We start from the raw sequence: 22,983 nt of genomic DNA, 5'->3' as shown, positions 1-22,983 counted from the left end.
TTGCTTACTTTCTCTGATTGAAAGAAAAAAGAATTATTCACACGACCGGAAGCACAGGGGCTCTTCGGTATTTGCTCTTTCTTATTAGTGAAAATGTTAACCAAATGACGCCACCATACGCGTGGAGATCTAATTACTTTCACGAGGAGGCATATAAAAAGCTTCATCTGCCAAACGAAAGATGACAAATGATCCGATCGTCTCTTCCTTTAGGACGGTCACAACGGACTTCCGTAAATATGGGCGTGTTTACCTTCTTCGCAGTTCTCTCCTTTGTATCCCGAGTTGCAGGCGCAAGAGCCCATGATGCAAATCCCACGCCCCCCGCACTGAGGGTCAATGCACTGCGTAGTGGGCACATCGCACTCGGTGCCCTTCCAGCCGCTGAAACAGAGGCAGCGGCCTTTGGAGTACTGTCCATTGCCGCTGCACAACACCGGACAGGCTGCTGTGAAATAAAACACGACAGAGGAGTCAACAGCCACATCTGCGGTCGGGGTCCTGAAAGACAAGCACGTCGCTGGGACAAGGCGTCGGCCCGTTTCCCCCTTTCTTCCCCGTCCCGGGAGTTTTCTGATTTACGCGTGTTTCTACAGCCTCTTTCTATCGGCTTAAGAAAAGGCTCTAACTCGCGTACCTCTTGAACAATCCGGACCTAAAAATCCTGGAAAACAATGGCAAGTTCCAGAAACACACTCTCCATTTCCATGGCAATTGCGGGGGCATTCCACCACAGACTCTGAAGAGGAGAGAGAGAAGGGATATTTACTGTGTAGCCCGCTTCCCGCAGAAGGTAAACTCTGTCACTTTGATCATTTTAGCTGCACATGAAGGAATGACGGATGGCTTGCTCCATAACCAAAAAAAAACCAAAAAACAAAAAACAAAAAACAAAAAACAAAAACAACCAACCAAACAAAAAAAGGATTCATATATACTAGACCATTCAAACCAGCTTGACTAGTCAAGCAAAGCATCGCCATTTCAAATGCAGACGCTCTCAAGTGTTTTCAAGACGCACTGCCCTCCTCCAAGATCCTTCCAGAATAATATTCAGTGCTTCATGGTTTGCCAACGTATTCGTAAATAAACAATTTGAAAGTATCTCTCACGGTGTACCTCAGGCTTTAACGCCCTAGGTATCGCTCCAAATCGGTTGAAGACCATTTAGTTTCTGTTCAACACACTGTGCAGGCGAGAGCCCGGAAAAAGATGCTTTGCAGACCGCTCTTACCTATGACGATGGTATTAAAAGACACCTGCTCCGTATTTTTCCCATCATTGTAAAAAGCCAGATGCCAGATTCCAGAATCCAAGTACTGGATAAAGCCAGCCTCGTGCAGACTGACGGATCTCGCCTGTCTCCCTGCTCTTTCGGGCTCAAGCAGGTTCCGCTGCTCTCTTGCAATCAATCTGCTGCCGTCCAGGAGCTCAACAAAGTCATACTGAGGGTGAGGACAAGTACAGCTGTTTAGTGGTCAGAACGATCTCGGTCGTAGCTGCTTCTCTCTAATAAATACAACGTCAGAAAAAGGTTCCTGATGGCACAGGTCTCCTACACGTAGCATTTACAGGGATCGTAAGAACCACGCACTGCACAGTGTTGTCACATGTAGACTTCACAAATCATTTCCCCCTTACTGGGCAATCGGTTTCCAGAGTTATCTGACTCTCCCAACGGATAAAAAGTTTGATGAGCTCAGGCGGTGTGCAAATACAGCCATAAACCTTTAACATTTCAAACCCAGCAGCCTTATTTTGGACCCCTAAGTAATCTCTTACTCTCCTATTTAATACCCGTGTGGTAACGACTGCCATTGGATACGTACTCTGTGCCGGGATTACATTTACTCCTTGTAGCAACCCTTCTAGTAGGAAGGCACTGATACTTACACTGTAAGGGTGGAGAAAACCAAACCTCGAGGAGCTCCGGCAAGATCAGGTACTTGGTAAGCGGGAGAGTTGGTCTGTGAGAAAGCTCAGACCTTTGCCACCACAGCACCGTACTCCCCTGTGTGACCCTGGTGTAACCATCCCGGGTACCATGGAGAAACCCGTGGGTCTGTACCTTGTTATGGCTAAATTAAAAACATGCATCAAGACGCCTTTGTATCTCTGACTGAAAGTCTAAAAAATTAAACAGTGGAGGGGTTCCGAAGGGACGGAATAACAGTAAGTATGCCCAGCTACTATTCTGAAGTCAATCATCATTCAGCTTGATTTCTGGTTTAGTAAGATTAATCGTGAACGCTGGGTGGCCAGAAGAGTTCAACTGGAGAGTTTAAAGCTAAAGAAAAATATGGAATGTAATCGGTAATAGTAACCAGAGATAATGCAATGAATTTGGGAGACACGGCACAGACTTCCCAATATAGTTTTAATAAACTCATTAGATAAGAGTTTCTTAAAAGTACAGTGATTCATTTTCTACAGACTCCTATCCAGTTTCCTTTTATTCCCGAGGCCTGCATTTATGGTGACAGAGACACTACGGGACAATATATATCATTTACGGCACCATATATATACGTATGTATGAATACGTATATATATGAATCATCAATATTCTACTTTCAGATAGATTTCTTATCTGGAATTTCATCAGCGGTCTATTTAAAGAAAAGTTTATTATACGAATCCCTGAAAAACTGGAGGAAAATCACCTGCTGGGCTTCTGAGATTCGTGATTGAATGTGCTGCCCCTGTACTTACCACAAACCTCTCATGTTACCATTGGATGGAATTCAGAATATCTAGTTCCGTCTCCAACATATTAAATTTTTTACTTAAACATAAAAGCCTATTCTGTTATTTTTGTGTGTGTAGTAAAGCTACCTCATGACATCATGCGATTGCGAGAAATACACAAAAAAGCTGTCACTCGGTTAGCATTCGGTAACTTTTTTCATTTACATCTTATCAGGATGAAAACAATAACGGGTTGTGGATATTTGACCCGCAAAATTTTCATCTGGAACTGTATTTCAAAACTATCAGAGGCAAAATAATTCAGCACTTCTGAAAGGTGCCTATGCCTCAAATAAGCCACTTCCCCGTCGGATTTAAGTATTGATATCAGCATGGCAAAGAGGCAGGGGGAAAGTTTCTTTTAATGGCTCCTTGGCACGTAAACATTTTTGTCCTCTAACACTCAACACAGTATGTGCAAACATTGAAAGGGAGGACGTTTTGGGTTTTAACTGGCCTCTCAAGCTCACCCTGGGAATCACCACCTTCATTGTAGAGATCGTCGTTTGTATCACATCGGGAACAGTAACACAGGGCTGGGGTGGTGGTCACTGGGATGCAGAGTAGTCGGCCACCCCTACCCACACGCCTTTGTGGGGCTTATTCAAATACCTAAAGACAAGTCCCCTGCTTCACATAAGCCCATGTCTACAAAAAGTAAACAAATTAATGGAACAGAAATGTTTAATAACCTTTGTTCTCAGGGGGTAAAGTACAAAGCGATCACTTAAGGACAAACTGGTTTTACTCCGTAATACCTATTCCTGGCTTCCCCTCATAATACCTATTCATAAGATGGAGATGTGGATTTTTTTGTGGGGGCACATCTTCGGGTCTTGTGTTATTCGGGGATAAAATTCAGTCTCACCACTTTGGGGAAGCGATCAGGGGACAAAGGTCAGACTTTGATAAAGGTATCCTGGTAGTTCATTTCTGAGCAGTTAGACTGTCCATATGCTTAACTCAAGTCAGTTATTAAGAGGATGAGGGGCACCTGGATGGCTCAGTCAGTTAAGCGCCCGACTCTTGGTTTCGGCTCAGGTCACGATCTCACGGTTCATGAGATCGAGCCCGGCGTCGGGCTCCACGCTGACATTGTGGAGCCTGCTTGGGATTGTCTCTCTCAGCCCCACCCCTTCTCACTCTGTCTCTCTCTCTCAAAATAAATAAATAAACTTAAAAAAATTTAAAAGGATGAGAATCTATGAATCTCAGAATCTATGAATACTTAATTGTATTTTTTAATCAACTATTTGGTGGGAGCACTGAGCTTGCTGTAAATCTTTGGCACACAGGAGGAAGAGATTTTAGACATCATCTGATTCAACTGCTTCTGGACAGACACTGGCACAGAGAAGTGATTTGCTCAAGGTCACAAGGTCAAAGAGTAGCAGGGGTGCGTGCTTACAGAACTCAGGTTTCCAGCTACCATTCTGAAACAGGCTTCACGCACACGCTCTTAAATGATACACTACACTGTTAACTGTACAGCGTTAAATTGCTTCCTTAGGCTTCTAACTGTCCAGGAGAATAAACTGGGCATCAGGGAGAAGAAAGTCAATTGATTCCTTGGCAACAATCAAACGGACAGTTTTATAAAGGGTCACAAAGACTTTCAAAACTCAAGCTGACTATTCCGAATGGCCGGCCAATTTTAATTATTTCAGGTTGATTTATTTAACGTTCCCCAGAAACAGAGAAATGTTCAGTTTGGGTTGCTTTACAGCATATTTCATGTTTAAACACTGAACTCAGAAACAGTTGTTTGCTCTGCTGATCTTGAATAAACCAGAGGAAAGAACTCTAATAACCGTGGAGCTTAAGAAAATGCGTAATCTAGTTAAACACATACATTGTGGCCGGAAGGAAAAGTGGGTATGATGTCTATTGTATTTAAATTCCAGAAGGATGGGTAAACCTGCAACTGCACTTTTTGTTTCTCGAATCTTACATGGTATACATAAGTAGGAAAGAGTCAACCTGGAATCTTTAAATAAATCTGTAAAGCACACAACAATTTTCCTTGGAAATTATTTTCTGGAGTTTACGGGTGACACACGCACTGTTGTGCTTAGCTTTAGAGGCATATTTCTTCAGTTATAAAACAGTGATTGAATCATGTATATGGTTCCAAGGGAAAAAATATTTTTTCCTATATCACCGGGCTATTGATATAAATGCAATCTCTCTGCCATAACTAAGGTTACAGACACCCACTCTGTTTGAGAAGACCTAGTTATTGCTTTCCAGCCACTATCACTTATAGCAGGCACTGGAGTGAATTATAATTATAATCAAAAATTTAAATGGGTTGGGGCGCCTGGGTGGCTCCGTCGGTTAAGCGACCTACTTCGGCTCAGGTCATGATCTCACGGTTCCTGAGTTCGAGCCCCACGTTGGGCTCTGTGCTGACAGCTCAGAGCCTGGAGCCTGCTTCTGATTCTGTGTCTCCCTCTCACTCTGCCTCTCCCCCACTCATGCTCTGTCTCTGTCTCTCTCAAGAATAAACAAAACATTGGGGCGCCTGGGTGGCGCAGTCGGTTAAGCGTCCGACTTCAGCCAGGTCACGATCTCGCGGTCCGGGAGTTCGAGCCCCGCGTCGGGCTCTGGGCTGATGGCTCGGAGCCTGGAGCCTGTTTCCGATTCTGTGTCTCCCTCTCTCTCTGCCCCTCCCCTGTTCATGCTCTGTCTCTCTCTGTCCCAAAAATAAATAAACGTTGAAAAAAAAAATTAAAAAAAAAAAGAATAAAACATTAAAAAAATTTTTAAGTCTATTTTAATAATATAGACATGAAAACCATGATCAGAAAAATGATATACCAAAGCATGATATTCAAAAATTTCACAGCTATATCATTTATATATGTATATGAAACTTTCCCTGATCCATAAGAGGAAGCATGGTTCAAAGTTTCTGACTCATCTTTCTTTTTTTAAATCTTTATAGATTATTTTATCAAAAACATTAAAAAAATGTTTATTTATTTTTGGAGAGAGAGGGTGCACGTGAACGGGAGAGGGGGAGAGAGAGGGGATAGGGAATCCCAAGCAGGCTCAGCATTGACAGCAGAGAGTCTGATGTGGGGCTTGAACCCACGAACTGTGAGGTCATGACCTGAGCTGAAACCAAGAGTTGGACCCTTAACCGACTGAGCCACCCAGGCTCTCCCTTACTCATCTTTCTTTAAGGACATGATTCTTTTATTAGTATTTGATCAATTTTTCTTTACAATTCCTAGGGTATAGAAAAAGCATGTCTCACAGAATTGCAGACTATAAAGCAGACATGAAAACCCTCCAGTCCTCAGTTTCTAAATCAAATGAAAATCCGCATGCAGTTCTATGGGTAAATAAACTGATTATCAAGTGTGAAACTTTTAGGCTCACCCAACCGTCAATGTTAATTAGCCATCTATCACATTTTTGGACTGACGTACTAGTTGATGGTGGGAAAAGTCTGAGCTCCAAATTTACGGTGGGTAATTTAAATAATTTCTCTTGGACATAATGGGACCTCTTTTATTTATTTATTTTTTATTTATTTATTTATTTTTTTAAATTTTTTTTTTCAACGTTTATTTATTTTTGGGACACAGAGAGACAGAGCATGAACGGGGGAGGGGCAGAGAGAGAGGGAGACACAGAATCGGAAACAGGCTCCAGGCTCCGAGCCATCAGCCCAGAGCCTGACGCGGGGCTCGAACTCCCGGACCGCGAGATCGTGACCTGGCTGAAGTCGGACGCTTAACCGACTGCGCCACCCAGGCGCCCCAACGGGACCTCTTTTAAACCACAATTTCCAAATTACATACCCTGACCCAGGATCAGATTATGAAAAAGCCTGTAGAGTTATTGCTAGCAGCTGTCTCTACCTGTAAGGTAATTTTCATGCAAGCGAACTGCCTCTAAAGTTATTCAATCGACGTATGATTGAAGAATATTTGAATTGTTTCGAGTGCCACACTAAGGTGATCACCCTTGGTTATCTGTGAAAGCTGTTTCTCCTCTTTATTTGAGGAATCGTGGCTTGAGTCGATCAAGTTCACTCATCATATTTATGTTTTTGTTTCCATAATTTCTTTACTAACAGTAAGGCTGGCATTAAGCAGAAAAAATACAATATATTTCCAACAGCGTGAACGCCACGTTTGAGATGAAAATACTATGCATCTATTACACGAAAGGAATAAGACTGTCTGAAATTCCCACAGAATCTTCGTAAAACACTTGGAAAATCCATGAGGTTTTCCTAGGTGCTCAGATGATGTTCAATATTTTCATTTGGCTACTCATAAATTTTAGAACATTTCAGTTGGTCAGTAATGATTAACACAAGTCAGGAAGAAAATGCTGTTTTTCCTACTTATTCGCAAACCTCACGATAAGTGTAACCTACGTTCAAAATTCTTTTCACCGTAAACGATCAATACGAAAGAGGTCCAACAGTTAAACAACTGAACTCCAGAAACAGAATAACTTTAAAAATGCAAACTAGCAGTTTCTATCTTATTGACAACAAAGCCCACTTTTACCTGAGTATGGGAAGGTGGTAAGCCTTTTCGGCCATATACTCCAATCAATGCATCCTTCTGAAGAGAGATATTGAATTTCAGAAACTGTGGCTGATCAATAAAGAGCTGTGATCTCCAGAAAATCCCAGGAGGAACCTCTTGAATTGCCCTTCGGCCAATATCAAGTTCTCCAGAATCTATGGTGTTATTTTCTTGTGTAAATCCACCTAATTTTCCTGCATGGAAGAGATCCATGGAAAAACAATGAAAAATTAAAAAACAACAACGGACCCCCCACCCCCCACCAAAAAAAAACCCTCGAACGACAAAACAGCTTTCCTTTCAAAAAGTTCTTTTCAATAAATGCTGAGGCATTTTATCTTCTGATAAATGAAATGCTCTAACATACTTTTCAGTTTAAAAGCTTTTTTGTTAGCTACTGCTGTTCAATGAATTCTGATTTAGCATATTCTTAAAGAAATATTTAAGGGGCGCCTGGGTGGCTCAGTAGGTTAAGCGTCCGACTTCAGCTCAGGTCATGATCTCACGGTTCGTGGGTTCAAGCCCGGCGCCGGGCTCTGTGCTGACGGCTCAGAGCCTGGAGCCTGTTTCAGATTCTGTGTCTCCCTCTCTCTGTGCCCCTCCCCTGTTCACGCTCTGTCTTTGTCTCAAAAATAAATAAACATTAAAAAATAAAAAAAAAAAAGAAATACTGAAGTCAAAATCCTTTGCCTCCCCCTCCCCCAAGGCATGTCTACTGTTGAAACTCTTTTTGCACCTACAGTCTTTCCTGATCACTTGAAACATGATTATCTTACAAATATATGTCTTGTTATTTCTTGGGAGAGATTAAGTCTGTTACTAATCAGTCCTTCTAAACGTACCATAGCACTGCAAGTGTAAATTAAGGCAGAATGGATTATGGAGATTTCCAAATCAATCCTTAAGCAAACAACAAAACCAATCAATGGCACTGATTCAGGTAGTTCCCTCTGAACTAAACAGAATGAATAAAGATTCAGATGCTGGAAGGGAGGCAGAGATGGGGTAGGGGATTACGTGGTGGAGGGAGGGAGGAGTCAGTTTAAATTCTCACAAAGATACTGGAGAAGGCTGCTGCAAGCTTTCTTTCTTTTGACCCTCATCTCAAATTCATTTGCAGCCTCACCAGCCATACTTGAATTGCCCCTATCAATGACCCTCAACCTGTCGGAATAAAAACTCTGCTCCCTGAGTCTCTGCCGCCTCCTGATTTTAGGAAACAGATCCAAGACTCAGATTTTTTGGTATGGTTTTCCCTTCCTTCCCTCTTTGCTAACGTTCTTTCTCAGTTATCCTGAAAGGATGATAGAGCAGGTTCTACAAATTTACCTTAAAGAGAAATAAAACCACATTGTCTCTTATTCAAAAAAGGTCCGTGAAGGCTAAGGAACAGAATGAAACTGGAAAATTATCCTTCCTCTATTAATTCAAACTTTTCAAAGTGACAAAGTTGACTTCCTATAATTTTTTTCTCTTAAAAAATATTATTCTGAATATGAATTCAGGTATTACATAATATCTATTACATAGTAGCCTCCAGAGAAGTTGGCCATTCAGAATTTAGAGGGTTTAATTTCAAATTACAGTGTTGTGAGCTATCTTACTCTAATGACAGGAGGAGTGAGTCTTCTCTCTATGAGAAGTTATCAGTTTAACACTGAGACCATTTTTGAGCATTTACTAAGGGACAGAGAATTGTAGGCAATAGAAACAAATATCAACCAAAGAGTAGAATTGTAGAGATTACTTACTTATCTACTCGGGCTTCCATGGCTTCTGCCATCAAACAACTAATTACGTGTTTGGGAGGACAACCCCTTCAACCTGGTGAATTAAATGACAATCTAAAGCCACATATGGTTAAGGGTCAGAGGAAGGTGATATCAGTCGCAGGCTGGTGGTTGAAAGATTTCACAGAAGGGTTCAAAGTTCTGAGGTAAACTCTGAAGGACAGGGAGGATAAGGTTTTTGAGTTGGAGTCAACATTACAATTAAAAACATGAAAGTGAAACTGGACATATGTCATAGTGATGGTGAGCAGAGAGATCTGTGGGGCTGGGAAAGGAGTTAAGAAGACTGGCTTTGGATTCAGTTGAACTGGGTTCGAATCCTGACTCTGTCAGGAACTGGTTCTGCGATCGTCAAGAAGAGATTAAATCTCTAGTTCTAAACTTCATCTGGAAAACGGTAATGGTAATAATGCAATCACAGAGCTCATGTATATGAAGCATTTGGCTCTCAGTGTGCATCGAATGAATGAAAGACAGTAACGGGTTTGTCACGAGAGTAATGGAAGGTAGGGCTAGCAAGGGAGGATGAGATCAGTTTCTGGAAGGCCCTGAATGCCAGCTTAAAGAGTCTGGTCCCTAACATGAACAGACAGTTCTCCAAGAAGACATCCAGATGGCCAACAGACACATGAAAAGATGCTCAACGTGGCTCACCATCAGGGAAATGCAAATCAAAACTATGATGAAATACCACCTTACACCTGTCAGAATGGCTAAAATCAACAACACGAGAAACAACAGATGTTAGTGAGGATGTGGAGACAAAGAAACCCTCTTGCACTGTTGGTGGGAATGCAAACTGGTGCAGCCACTCTGGAAAACCGTATGGAGGTTCCTCACGAAGTTAAAAATAGAACTACCCTACGATCCATCAATCACACTACCCAAAGAACATAAAACAATATATTTACCCAAAGAATATAAAAGCAGCAATTCAAAGGGATACATGCACCCCTACGTTCACAGCATTATTTATAATAGTCAAGATACGGAAGCGGTCCAAGTATCTACCGATTGGTGCAGGGGTAAAGAAGACACCGTATGTGTGTGTGTGTATCCATATATCTATATCTCTATCTATATATCTATATATCTATATCTATTACAATGGAATATTACTCAGCCATAAAAAGAATGAAACCTTGCCATTTGCAACAAAGTGGATGGAGCTAGAGAGTATAATGCTAAGCAGAATAAGTCAGTCAGAGGAAGACAAATACTGTGTGATTTCACTCGTATGTGGAATTTAAGCAACAAAACAGATGAGCAAAGGGTAAAAAAGAGAGGGAGAGGCAAACCAAGAAACAGATTCCTAACTATAGAGAACACACTGATGGTTACTAGAAGGGAGAAGGGAGGTGGGTAGGGGCACGGGGGAAGTAGGTGATGGGGTTAATCCCCATCACTTGTGATAAATATTGGGTATTGTACAAAAGTGTCAAATCACTATCGTGGACACCTGAAACTAATATAACACTGTATGTTAACTAGAATTTATTTTTTAAATTATTATTTTTAATATATAACTTATTGTCAAGTGGCTAACATACAGTGCATACAATGTGCTCTTGATTTTGGGGGTAGATTCCTGTGATTCATCGCTTACATAGAACACCCAGTGCTCATCCCAACAAGTGCCCTCCTCAATGTCCATCACCCATTTTCCCCTCCCGCCATGAAACTTCAGTTTGTACTCTGTATGTAAGAGTCTCTTATGCTCCCTCCCTCTCTGTTTGTAACTATTTTTTTCCCCTTCCCTTCCCTTATGGCCTTCTGTTAAGTTTCTCAAGTTCCTCATATGAGGGAAACCATATGATACCCGTCTCTCTCTGACTGACTTATTTCACTTAGCATAATACCCTCCAGTTCCATCCACATTGTTGCAAATGGCAGGATTTCACTCTCTCTCATTGCCAAGTAGTATTCCGTTGGATATATAAACCACATCTTCTTTATCCACTCATCAGTTGATGGACATTTAGGCTCTTTCCATAATTTGGCTATTGTTGAAAGTGCTGCTATAAACGTTGGGGTACAAGTGCCCCTATGCATCAGCACTCCTGTATCCCTTAGGTCAATTCCTAGCAGTGCTATTGTTGGGTCGTAGGGTAGTTCTATTTTTCATTTTTTGAGGAACCTCCACACTGTTTTCGAGAGTGGCTGCACCAGTTTGCATTCCCACCAGCAGTGCAAGAGGGTTCCATTTCTCCACAACCTCGCCAGCATCTGTTTCCTGGTTAACTAACTGGAAATTTACATAAAAACTCTAAAAAAATAAATACTTGAAGTAGCCTTAATATGGCTAATTTGTATTTCCATGCCATAAAAGCACTTATTTTTCCTATTTGTATGTATGTGTATACGTATGCACGTGTGTGTGTGTGTGTGTGTGTGTGTGTGTGTGTTTATAATAAGGAGAAACAGAATTCTAGATTACTAAGGAATGTGTTTTGTGATCACAGATGAGTATGACAGATATCCAAGTTATGCCCATCGGGGTCTAGAGAAATTCACAATAAATTCACACTTAGAGATAAATGTCAAGTTTGAGTAGATTACTAGTAAATGCTGTGACTATCTTCTAGTTGGCTGATCACATCCTACTCAATGACACATGTACCATCATTTGCAAAGGACACCTATAGCTAAAGGGAGACCACTGGCTAAAAGGTTCTGATTGGGCTAAAGCTGACGCGAAGTCACGTTCAAGGACGTGAAAGTGCATACAGTAGTCCCCTTTATCCCTGGTTTCACCTTCCACTGTTTCAGGTACCTGCGGCCATCAAGTGTGGTCTGAAGGCAGATGATCGTCCTCCCGACCTATCTTCAGAAGGTAAATAGCCTAACGCTATGTCACACAATGCCTACGTCACTCACCCCATTCATCCCATCACGTAGGCCTGTTATCACCCCACGTTATCACAAAGAGAAGGGTGGGTACAGGGCAATAAGGTATTTTGAAACAGAGACCACATTCACATAACTTTTACTGCAATATATTGTAGTAGTAATTGTTCTATTTTATGGTTATTCTTGTTAATCTCTTACTGGGCCTAATTTATAAATTTAACTTCATCAGAGATACGTACGTATAGGAAAAAATACCGTATAAAGAAGGTTCCGTACTATCTGTGGTGTCGGACATCCACTGGGGGTCCTGGAACACATATTCTGCAGGTAAGGGTGGGGAGTGACTACTGTAGTGGGACCATAGTGGGAAGCCTGGACTTGGGAGACACGTTAGGATACAGTTGCGGTAACCTAGGCGTGACGCGGGAGAGGGCTGTACGAACAGCTTAACAAGTCATTAGTTACAATCCCATTTCTCTTTTCTCCCCCGATGCCCATAACCATGGCAGTTGTTAACATTTCAGCTACCAGATCTATTTTTCTTTAATTTAGTAATATAATACGCTCTAGGGAATAAAACCCAAAAATTGGGTTATAGTAATCCTCGCTAATTTCTTATGTATCGACTCAGAGTATAAACCACATCATTCGCTGAAATATTAAATAGTTATTTTACGATAGTAATACGTATTCATTTTTAGCAAAATTAGAACATATAGCTAAACACAAAGACAAAAGAATAGAATCCTACCACTATGGTAATCCTACTATAATCCAAGATTATGTTTGCTTCCTTTAACCAAGACCTATTTATTCATAGAAAGTTTTCAATACTGGAAACACCTACATATGTGACAAAATAGCTTTTTAAAAATTTTTAATGTTTATTTATTTTTGAGAGACAGAGTGTGAGTGGAGGAGGGGGAAAGAGAAGGAGACAGAGAATCCTAAGCAGGCTTTAGGCTCTGAGCCGTCAGCTCTACACGGGGCTCGAACCTATGAATCGTGAGATCGTGACCTGAGCCGAAGCTGGACGCTTATCCGACTGAGCCACCCAGGTGCCCCTATGTCCTAAATTAGCTTTTAATGAAAAGATGAAGGAGGGCGGAGAGAGAAATGGAATTTTTACTGAGGGCCCATGATCTGTCAGGCAGTTTCACCTATACTATCTGTTTGGAACTAAAAAAACAATACAAAAGAAAACAAAACAAAAAAACAAAAAAAACCACTACTCCCTGAAGTCAATATTATTTTGAGATGAAGAAACTAAGTCTCAAAGAAGTGAATTACCTGCCCAAAGTGAGTGATAAAGACTCACACTGAGGAGTGCAGAATTCCAAAACTGTGTGTTTTACATAGTCAGCAGTGAAATCTTTGCTTTTTTATTAAAAAAATATTATTTTAAATTACGAAGTTTTGGATCTATTTCATATAAAATCAGGTGTGGTAACCCACTGAACCACTCTAGAGAATCTGCTTAGCTTTCAATTTTAGGATATAAAGTTATAGGCTTTTTTGAATACTTATTTTTATTGGGAAGAAATGACCAGTTCTTATTGCATAAAAACTGCCACAGATACCCTTAAAAATATTTTTTTAATGTTTATTTATTTTTGAGAGAGAGAAAGAGAGGCAGAGACAGAGGGAGACACAGAATCTGAAGCAGGCTGCAGGCTCCGAGCTGTCAACCCCTGATGCAGGGCTCGAACTCATGAACCATGAGATCATGACCTGAGCCAAAGTCAGACACTCAACCAACTGAACCATCCAGGCGCTCCATAAAAACTGACATAGATACTCTAATGTGATATTCATCGTGTTATAATTTATACTAAATTCCTGCTAGGTTTTTTGTCTTTTGGTTGACTTACACGTGAAACTATTTTTAAATACTGAGAAAAGTAGTAGTCCCTTCTTCCCGTGAAGACTGGTTTGCACACATGTCATATTTATGGAAATAGCTCATATGTGGACACGTTCATCAAATTCATACATCACTAAGGCTATTGTTATAATTTACTGTTACTAACAAGTTCTATTGTTATTTCTGAGGTTTATGTGATTGAATCTACTCAGTGGCGTTGATCCTATGAATTGCTGCTATAAATGTTTTTTTGGTCACTTTAATAACATACCTGTGCTTTCAATACTGGTAACTTAAAATGGTACGAATCAGAATTGTTTTCCAAACCATCATCTTGGCCCAAAAGCATTAGCTTTGGAAACAGTAATCAAGTGATGACTTCTGGGGTTTTAGGTTTTGCTTTGTTGCTTTCTCCGTATACTGATTTCGAGGGGTTAGGATTTTTCTTATAGAAATGATAGGTGTGGGTACTGTTGTGTCAGTAAGTGTTGTGATGACTTATCCGTCCCACCCAATTTAACAGGTGGCTCTTTTTCAGAAAGAAGGTTCTTTCATTTGTAAAACAAAAAACCAAGGTTCACTGAATAGGCTTGAAGGGAGGGGGACAGTAGTACTTGAGATCATTGTTTTCTTGTCTCCCTGTAATGAAAAAGCCTGAGTAATCATAACATCATAGCATCTCAGAGTTCAAGTGCCCATGGAGGTCATTTAGTCCAGGAGTCTTCAAGTAAGAGTAGTCATATCCCTAGGTATGAAGATTACTTGAAGACCTTCCTTCCTCCCTCCCTCCCTCCTTCTTTTCTTTTTTTCATGAAGACTTCTCAGTGAGGAAAGGAGTAGTCTGTTTTAAGGGAATTCATTTCTAGAACCTCAACAATTCCCGGATGTAGACTTGCTTTACAACAGAAGGGACCTTTCACATACTCAGTATCTTACTATGACGCACTGTCTTGAGCATAAAGCTTCCAGGGTGCCAAACAAAGGCAAAATTTAAAGCATTCTTGTTGGTGAAGCCTCCTTTATTCGAGAGACCACAAACCCAAGGTAGGGCTTTAGTGTCTTTCCTTGCCTTGCATATGTTTCTATCAAGGACAAAGAGTGGTATTAAGAATTGGAATATTTAAGGCTGTTGGTAGGTTTTGAAACCTGATAGATCAAGAAGGAGGGAGAACCTTTTCGTGCAATGACCTTGTCATTCATCCCAACCATTGGCAAAGGATGCTCTTCATTGCCAGTAGAGTTTTTTGACTGCCAAAAGAACATCAGTGAGGTAAGAAATAATTAAGGCAGCGATGCCTTATTCAGTCCAATTGCCAAACTCATGGCAAGGATTTGTGCTTTATCTGTCTCTCTACTATCTCCCTCGAGTAGGAGTTCAGAATTGTGAGGACTGTGACAACGCGGATATTAATTTATTTGAACTGAAACAATAAGTCAGACTTTTTCTGACAGAGTTTGATTTTAATGAGTAGTATCTCTGCCAGTAAATTATATAGCATTTCCCGTAAGTTAAATGAGCTAGTTAGAGACATTTAAAGCATATGATACAACAAAAGCATTAAAAAATATCGCAATAACAAAGATGAACTAAAATGAACACAAGGTCCATCTTCCACCCCATTCTGCACATACCAGACTAAACAAAGCCACAGAGTAAAAGAGTAACGGGTGTGATTAGTAGTGTTTTGCTTTCTTTTTGGGGGGTATACTGCACAGAGGCTGACAAATGGGTGGTTCAGAAAACTTGGTAACAAGTATGTGTGAAAGCAGGTGGCTCTCAGTTTCGTGCTTCCAATGAAACTGAAGAAGAAATGTGATGGAACCAACAGCTTGTAGACCGCTAAACACACCTTTTAGAAATAGATCACAGGGGCACCTGGGTGGCTCAGTCAGTTGAGCATCCGACTCTTGATTTAGGCTAAGGTCATGATCTCATGGTTCCTGGGATTGAGCTCAGATGCTCTGCGCTGACAGTGTGGAGCCTGCTTGGGATTCTCTTTCTCTCTCTCTCTCTCTCTCTCTCTCTCCCTCTCTCTCTCCCTCTTTCTGCCCCTCCCCAGTTCTCTCTCAAAAGAAATAAATAAAAACATAAAAAAAAGGAGTAGGTCACAAATTCTTGACATACGAATAATAAGGATTTCAAATAGTTGAAATCACTCTAAAAAAATCCTTTCCTTCCCATCTGCTTATTTTGTGGTTAGGATTTCTTATGTTTATATTCATAAAAAAAGAAAAACAGGAATAAAATTGATCCTGAATCTTGCCTGGCTTTGTAATAATTAATATCCATCCATGGGGACACCTGGGTGGCTCAGTCGGTTAAGTGTCCGACTTCAGCTCAGGTCATGATCTCTCGGTTCATGAGTTTGAGCCTCGCGTCGGGCTCTGTGCTGACAGCTCAGAGCCTGGAGCCTGCTTCGGATTCTGGGTCTCCCTCTCTCTCTGCCCTTCCCCCACTCACACTCTGTCTCTCTCTCTCTCTCTCTCTCTCTCTCTGTCTCAAAAACAAATAAACATTAATATCCATCCGTGAATACATGAATTATTTGGAAAGTCCCCAGTCATCTCATTCAGAGAGGTATTTTTGATACATTTTCGTTTTATATTTAATAATTATAAAAATGTTTAGCATTTTTATAGTAATTAGGTTGATTTCAGTCAAATGTGTACAACTAATAATTACAAATGTAATTTGGTATAAAAGGAAACAGGCTTTTTAAAAACATGTATGAACATTACGGTGGTAGGAAATAAGATTTAATTAAAATTTGTATTTATAATTTGTTTTAAGGCACAAGAACGAAACAGTTTGAAGGTCACGCATCTATTTTAGCTTTTCCTATGAAATATGAATCTCAGTCTAAAGTGGCCATCCGCTTCTGTTTGCTTCCAATTATGACACCATTTAGAATGAATTTATTTTGAATTAAAGTCTTCGAATGAGTCTTTTCTAAAAGGTAGATGGAGACCTGACCTCTCATTATCATCAGTGATGTACAGATACAAGGACATCACTGACTTTCTTCTGCTTAAATCCCCTGAACTGGCAGCTTCGTAGGACATTCCTGCTAAAGCCTCTAGTTGGAATGTCAGGGGACCATAGTTTTGTGAAGGGGCTTTGTCTGTTTAAATTCTGCACTACCGCTTTTCAAGTCCCGGCCGGTCTCTAATTTGGCCAAGTCAAGTGTGGTCATTCCTGTTAGCGTTTCCAAATGCTCTTTATTGATCGGAAACACACCTGGGAGTCAGCGAGCCATTGACACGGCTTGATAAACTTGTAAATACTTGAACAACCTTTTCCTCTGAAACTCATCATTCCGCTCAGATAAAAGCCTGGACACAGATGTCTTTCATCATGTCCTGAATTCCAGAAAATTTTGGCTTCAGAGGAAATAAAAGGAAGGCCAGTTCTGGCGTGCTCTCTCCTCCCTTACTGAGATCACTCCATCCTTAAGCCCCCGGAGCCTGAACCTGGGAATGATCATAGGAATCAGTAAGGTTGTTTGTAGGTTTTACTAAGAGAATAAAGGAGGAAGAATGGAGGAAAAAATAGATAGGGCCACAGAGTGCCCTGGAGTTATTCTAAACTCAAAGCTTGTAGGTTAGGAATCAAACCAATTAAAGCCTTCACAGTAAGAGGGAGGTGTACCGTGTCTTCAAACACAATAGGGTATCATCTTGAAGGTTTTTTTTCCCCAACGTATCCTGTTGGGCCTGAATGTGGGAGCCACTAGGAGTCTTTTTACCTACTAACTGTGATTTTCCCTTTCATCAGTAACTATGTGTCCCAACAGTCCACGTCTTAAAATATGGTTGTCAGAGTGTGAAAACACAAAGAGGCCATGTCCCCAAAGCCATTGTTACTCCTCACCCTCTTGGGTGAGCCATGGTTTAGAGAGGCAAACACATCGGTAGATGGCATTTTTTCAAATAACGCATTAACAATGCCTTGAGCTCTCAGATACTGTATAAATAATAGTGTACCAACCCTAGATGTTACAAGGATCAAATGGAATATTGAAATCATACTGGAAGTTAGGAGGCTTGGTATCTAAACATTATTTTGTGACATCAGAAAAACCACCCAACGATGCGCAAGACTAAATATTTTGCCATACATATCATGAATCTGTGCCTGCATATGATGGGAATAAACGAGCCTTTAATTATTAAAATGGAAAGGCAGAAAAGAAATCCAACTGTAAAAGTCTAAGTCAATTGTTGAGGAGGGTAAGTGATAATATCATCTGGAGTCCCACAGAAGCACTAATAATTAAGATGTCAGGAAGCAAGGTTAGGCATTTACAGACAATCAATAGCCCACCCTCCAACTCTGTGACCTAACCTTGGATTCAGACCCTGACTTTGAGATCTCGGAGAGAACATCTCTTTTTATAAACAACCACACGCCGTAACTTACCATTGCGGACACAGAGTGTTACCTCGCAAGCAAAGCGAATTAAAACACAACTGCCTTGCAAACACAGTTTAATGAACAAAATCAATACAGCACCTAATGAAGGAACTATTATTACACATTGCAACAAACATACCATGAACAATACTGACTAAAACTCAAGGCACCTGCCGCCCTGTTAGTTCATTTCTTCAAATCACCGGCATCTTTAAACTGCTCTAAGTTTTAATTCTCTGAAATTGTCTAGTAGTTGAGAAAATTCATGCAGGATGACCAATAAAGTGAAATTTAAAAGCACTTGAATTATATTGTTTAAACAGGATGAATCCTATATGTACATGTATATATACATACACACATGTACAGTTTTTAAATTTGTACTCAAACAAAAGGAGTTGGAAATTTCCTTTGTTTAGATATAATTGACATCACACATTGTATTCGTTTCAGAAGTACAATGTAATGATTTGACTTTTGTTGTATACAACTGTGAAGTGATCACCACAGTAAGTCTTGTTAACAGCCATCATTTCACATAGTTATAATTTTGTTTCTTATGATGAGAACTTTTAAGCTCTACTCTCTCGGCAACTTTCAAATATCCACTACAGTATTATTAACCATGATCACCATGCTGCAGATAGACTCCATAACTTACTTATTTTATAACTGGAAATTTGTGCAAAAGGAATGTGTTGTTTGTCTGTTACTTTTTGTTTGATTGGAAAAGTAATTTTCCAGAGTTATATTAGCCAAAATTTACGGCCTTTCTTTGTCTTACGTTATCCCAAACTATTCTATGCTAAATTTTGGCATTTGTCTTATTGTTCCTTTTAAATAAAGGTCGTGTTGAAATATCCTACTATAGGGCCCTCTATTTTCCCCCATGTATGCATTTGCTAACTCATTGTCATTGCCTGCTTGAACTTCTATCTTGCCTAGCAATTCACAGGCTCTGAGAACAACTGTGCCTTTTTTTTTTTCCTATTGCTATATTCTCAGAGCTTTGCTCTGTGCATGGCACATAATACATGCTCAATAAATAAATGCACAGTACTGTGCATTCAAAGGAATCTTAAGGATAAGATAGATTCCTTTCATAAAACCCAAATAACTAAAAATATTAAGCCAGGAGGAGTTGGTTAATAATAAGTAACTAATAATAAGGATTTCTATTATTGCTTTAGAGAATACTCTGGATGATGATTTAAAGATACATCTTAAAAATTTAGCTACAAATTACAAGTACAAAATCTAGAACTGCATTAAAAAGAGTGAACTAATAATTATTGACACGTATCAAACGCTCGTCACGTTCCAGTCAGTGCTTGGCATCCTTCGTGTGTTCTCTGATTTAAACCTCAGTGCCACCCCATGCAGAAACAGGAGGTTAGGGAAGGTAATTTATGTAAAGCCACCCAGTAAGTGACACAGCTTCAATTCTTTTTTTTTTTTTTTTAATATTTATTTGAGAGACAGCACATGCACATGAGTGAGAGGGGAGGAGCAGAGAGAGAGGGAGAGAGAGAATCCTAAGCATTCTCTGAGCTGTCAGCACAGAGCCTGACATGGGGCTCGAACCCACGAACTGTTGAGATCATGACCTGAGCCAAAACCAAGGGCCAGACGCTCGACCACTGAGCCACCCAGGTGCCCCGACAGAGCTTCAGTTCTTAACCACGGGGCCCTACCAGCATTTGGTTTGTGTATACTTTGCAAGGCGCTGTGGTGGGTCCTTTAGGCACTTTCTACCATTTAGTCATGCTATTTTCATATGTTCATTTGACAAATACGTAGTGAGCACCTTTTACATGTCTGTAACTGTGCTGAGAGCTTGGGACAGGGCAGCGGAAGATAGATGTGGTCTGTGCCTCATACTCTAGCAAAGAAGGCCTACATTAAGTAGTAATGGTGATAGGCACAAACATTCTTCAAGCATTTTTATGTACGATACGCCATTTTCAGTATTTCCGCTGAATACTTAAGACTGTTCCAATGATGAGAAAACTTAAGGCCAAAGAAGCTACATACTTTGTCCCATGTAACAAAGCCATTAATGATCAGAACTAGGATGTGAGGCCAGAAGGGGGAGGCTTAAGATCCTATACGCCATCTTCCTCCCGTACTGTTTCTATATTAGAGTATGGCGTGATCAACAGCCAGAACGTGGAAAGCCTTGTAAGTCACTTAAAGGCATCCGACCAGAATCTAAGTCACTGAGGAAGATCAGGTAGGGTACTTCTATCTCAAATTTGTGTCTGAAGACCGTGGGACAAGACTGGAGATCTAATATCCCAGATCGAAGGTGGCCTCTAGAATCTAGGTGAGAGATGATGGATCCAAGAGACACTGTGGAGTTGGAGTGGACAGGACTAATGATTGACTGAATATGGAGGTGACAGAAGAGGAGGAGACAGGCTTGCTTCTTCAGCTCCCGGCCCAGGTAACTAGGTGAATTATGATGCCGTTTCCTGACACAAAAAGCCCTGGAAGAGAGACAGATTTGGAAAGAGAGATGACGGCAATTGTGTTTTCCAAAGATGGCGCCCACGGCATCTTCCATTCTATAGGCTCTTACGCGATGAATCCCTGCCACTTCCTCACACAAAAGGGGGAGTTTGATTCTCCTTCCCGTGAATCTGGGCTGATCATCCTGGCTCTCTGGACCAACGGGATGTGATGAAAGGGACATCTGCAGATGTCCAATATCTTAGGATGTGAGAAGGCTTGTAACGTCTGCGTTGGTTTCTCGGAATGCTCCCTCTCTTGGGATACGTCCCTTCAGCACCAGCTGCTAGGCTCTGAGAAGTCCAAGCCACATGGAGCGGCCTGTTTAGATGCTCTGGTCAACAGCCACAGCCGAGCTCCAGCTCACACACAGCACCAACTGCCAGCCACCTTGGACTTCTGGCTCAGTGGAGCTTTCAAACAGCCCCAGCTGACATCTGAAAGGAACTGCACGAAAGACCCAAGCACAAACACAGGAACTTCCCCATCTGCAGAATCAGGAGAGATGACAACAGTTGTTCTTTTAAGCCATGGACTCCTGGTGTGGCTTGTTAGGCAGCGATAGAGGACCAAAGCAGTCAATGGGTTCAGTTTTAGACACGTGAAGTTTGAGGTGCTGGGAAGACACGCAGGTGGAGAAGTTCCAAAGGCACTTGGAGAGATTTTACACAGTCGGTGTCTGGATCTCAAAGAGAGAGAAATATCTACGCCGCACATACTGATTTGGGAACACACAGAACGTAACATAGCGCAAAGCACATCGCATGCATCCGAAGCCAGGAGAGGGGATAAGAGAACCCAGAGGAATTATACTCTGAAAAGAGCAGAGTCCTGAGAAACAGCAACGTGGAGGGGTCCAGCGGAGACGGGCGAGCCGACTAAAGAAGCTGAGAAGTCACTGCCAAAAAGTCAGGAAGAAAGCCAAGGTAAATGTGGTATCACGGAAGCTAAGAGAAAAGAGCATTTCAATTCGGAGGGATAGATTAACTATCAAATGCTACCAAGAACTCAGATCTGGTAACGACTGAAGAGGATCCGATGACGATACAGACACTGCAATGGCTAACTCAGGAAGACATCGGTTTCGACGAGTGGTGGTAGGAACATCCATGAGAAAGGAATTCACGGATGGTGAAGAAATGAACAGAGAGAGATTACACTCAAGAGGGGCTGGCTGTAGGGGCGCCTGGGTGGCTCAGTCGGTTGAGCGTCCCACTTTGGCTCAGGTCATGAACTCACTGATCATGAGTTCAAGCCCCGCGTTGGGCTCTGTGCTGACAGCTCAGAGCCCGGAGCCGGCTTTGGATCCTGCGTCTCCTTCTATGTGGCTCCCCACCCCGCTGTCTCTGTCTCTCTCTCTCAAAAATACATAAAGATTAAAAAAATTAAAAAAAAAAAGAAGGTTGGCTGTAAAGGGAGAAGAGAAAAATAAGGTGGAGCTGGAGTGGGAGGGAGAGTCAAGGATTTTTTTGTTTTTAAAACCTCCGGAGTCTCCAATGTTGCCTAGAAGGTGGCAATAGGGGGGCTACTTTGAAGATACGGACTGGAATCAAGCGCACTCACGGAAAGATCAGCCTTAAGTATGGGGCAAAAAGAGTGAGAAGTGTAGATCCAGACACACAGAGGCATGGAGATTTGCTTCCAGGAAACTGAGAGAACTTCCTCTGAAGGTTTCTGCATGTTGTTGATTGGAAAGGTCCATCCGCGGAGAGAGCTGGGCTTCCGAGGACCGTCGGAAGATCTGGAGAAATTGTTGACGATCGTGGAAAGAGTTGGCCATGGGCAAAGGAGCCAGGCTGCCAGGCTGGTGGGAGTCAGTGAGCCAGGAGATGGCCATGACTATTTCCTCTTCACATGCGAGGAAAGCAAGCTCAGAGAGGTTAAGTAACTTGCTCAAGGCTCCAAAGTACATAAATGAAGGAGCTGGGATCTGAAGACAGGCCCCTGCGACTGTTTCCAGCACATCAGACTAAATGAATTCCTTGGTCCGGGGGAATAATTTTAGTTTCTGGAAAGAGACTGGTATTGGAGGCTCAAAAACCTCATTCTTACCTCTCCCTTCACATCGTCCCCATCTATCGGTTTCGCCTGAGACCCCACACTTCTGACATCTCATCTCCAAAATCTGGAGTCAAAGACGGTCTCAGGAATAATCAGTAAAGGATCATGGCATACGATAGAAATTCTTTTACATACTAAATACCGCTTAGAAACTCCCGTTCAAATGAGCTTAAAAGCAAGCAGGGAGTTCAC

The 22,983-nt window shown here is 41.4% G+C and overlaps 1 protein-coding gene across 13 annotated transcripts in view; it reads right to left on the bottom strand.

Moving 5' to 3' along the window:
• The window catches only part of TENM3 (teneurin transmembrane protein 3), a 1,304,603-nt gene that overhangs the window by 116,148 nt on the left and 1,165,472 nt on the right, over positions 1-22,983 (bottom strand). For all 13 annotated transcript variants that reach the window (XM_045056763.1, XM_045056767.1, XM_023252313.2 and 10 more), the window contains 4 exons: positions 7,281-7,495; positions 1,235-1,445; positions 638-739; positions 254-448 (listed from right to left, as the gene is read on the bottom strand). In XM_045056763.1, coding sequence (XP_044912698.1) covers positions 254-448; positions 638-739; positions 1,235-1,445; positions 7,281-7,495 — 723 coding nt within the window. The remainder of the gene's footprint in view (positions 1-253; positions 449-637; positions 740-1,234; positions 1,446-7,280; positions 7,496-22,983) is intronic.

Source organism: Felis catus, chromosome B1 (assembly GCF_018350175.1).
Source record: "Felis catus isolate Fca126 chromosome B1, F.catus_Fca126_mat1.0, whole genome shotgun sequence".
Taxonomy (NCBI): Eukaryota; Metazoa; Chordata; class Mammalia; order Carnivora; family Felidae; genus Felis; species Felis catus.
This window is presented reverse-complemented; position numbering and strand designations above follow the sequence as displayed.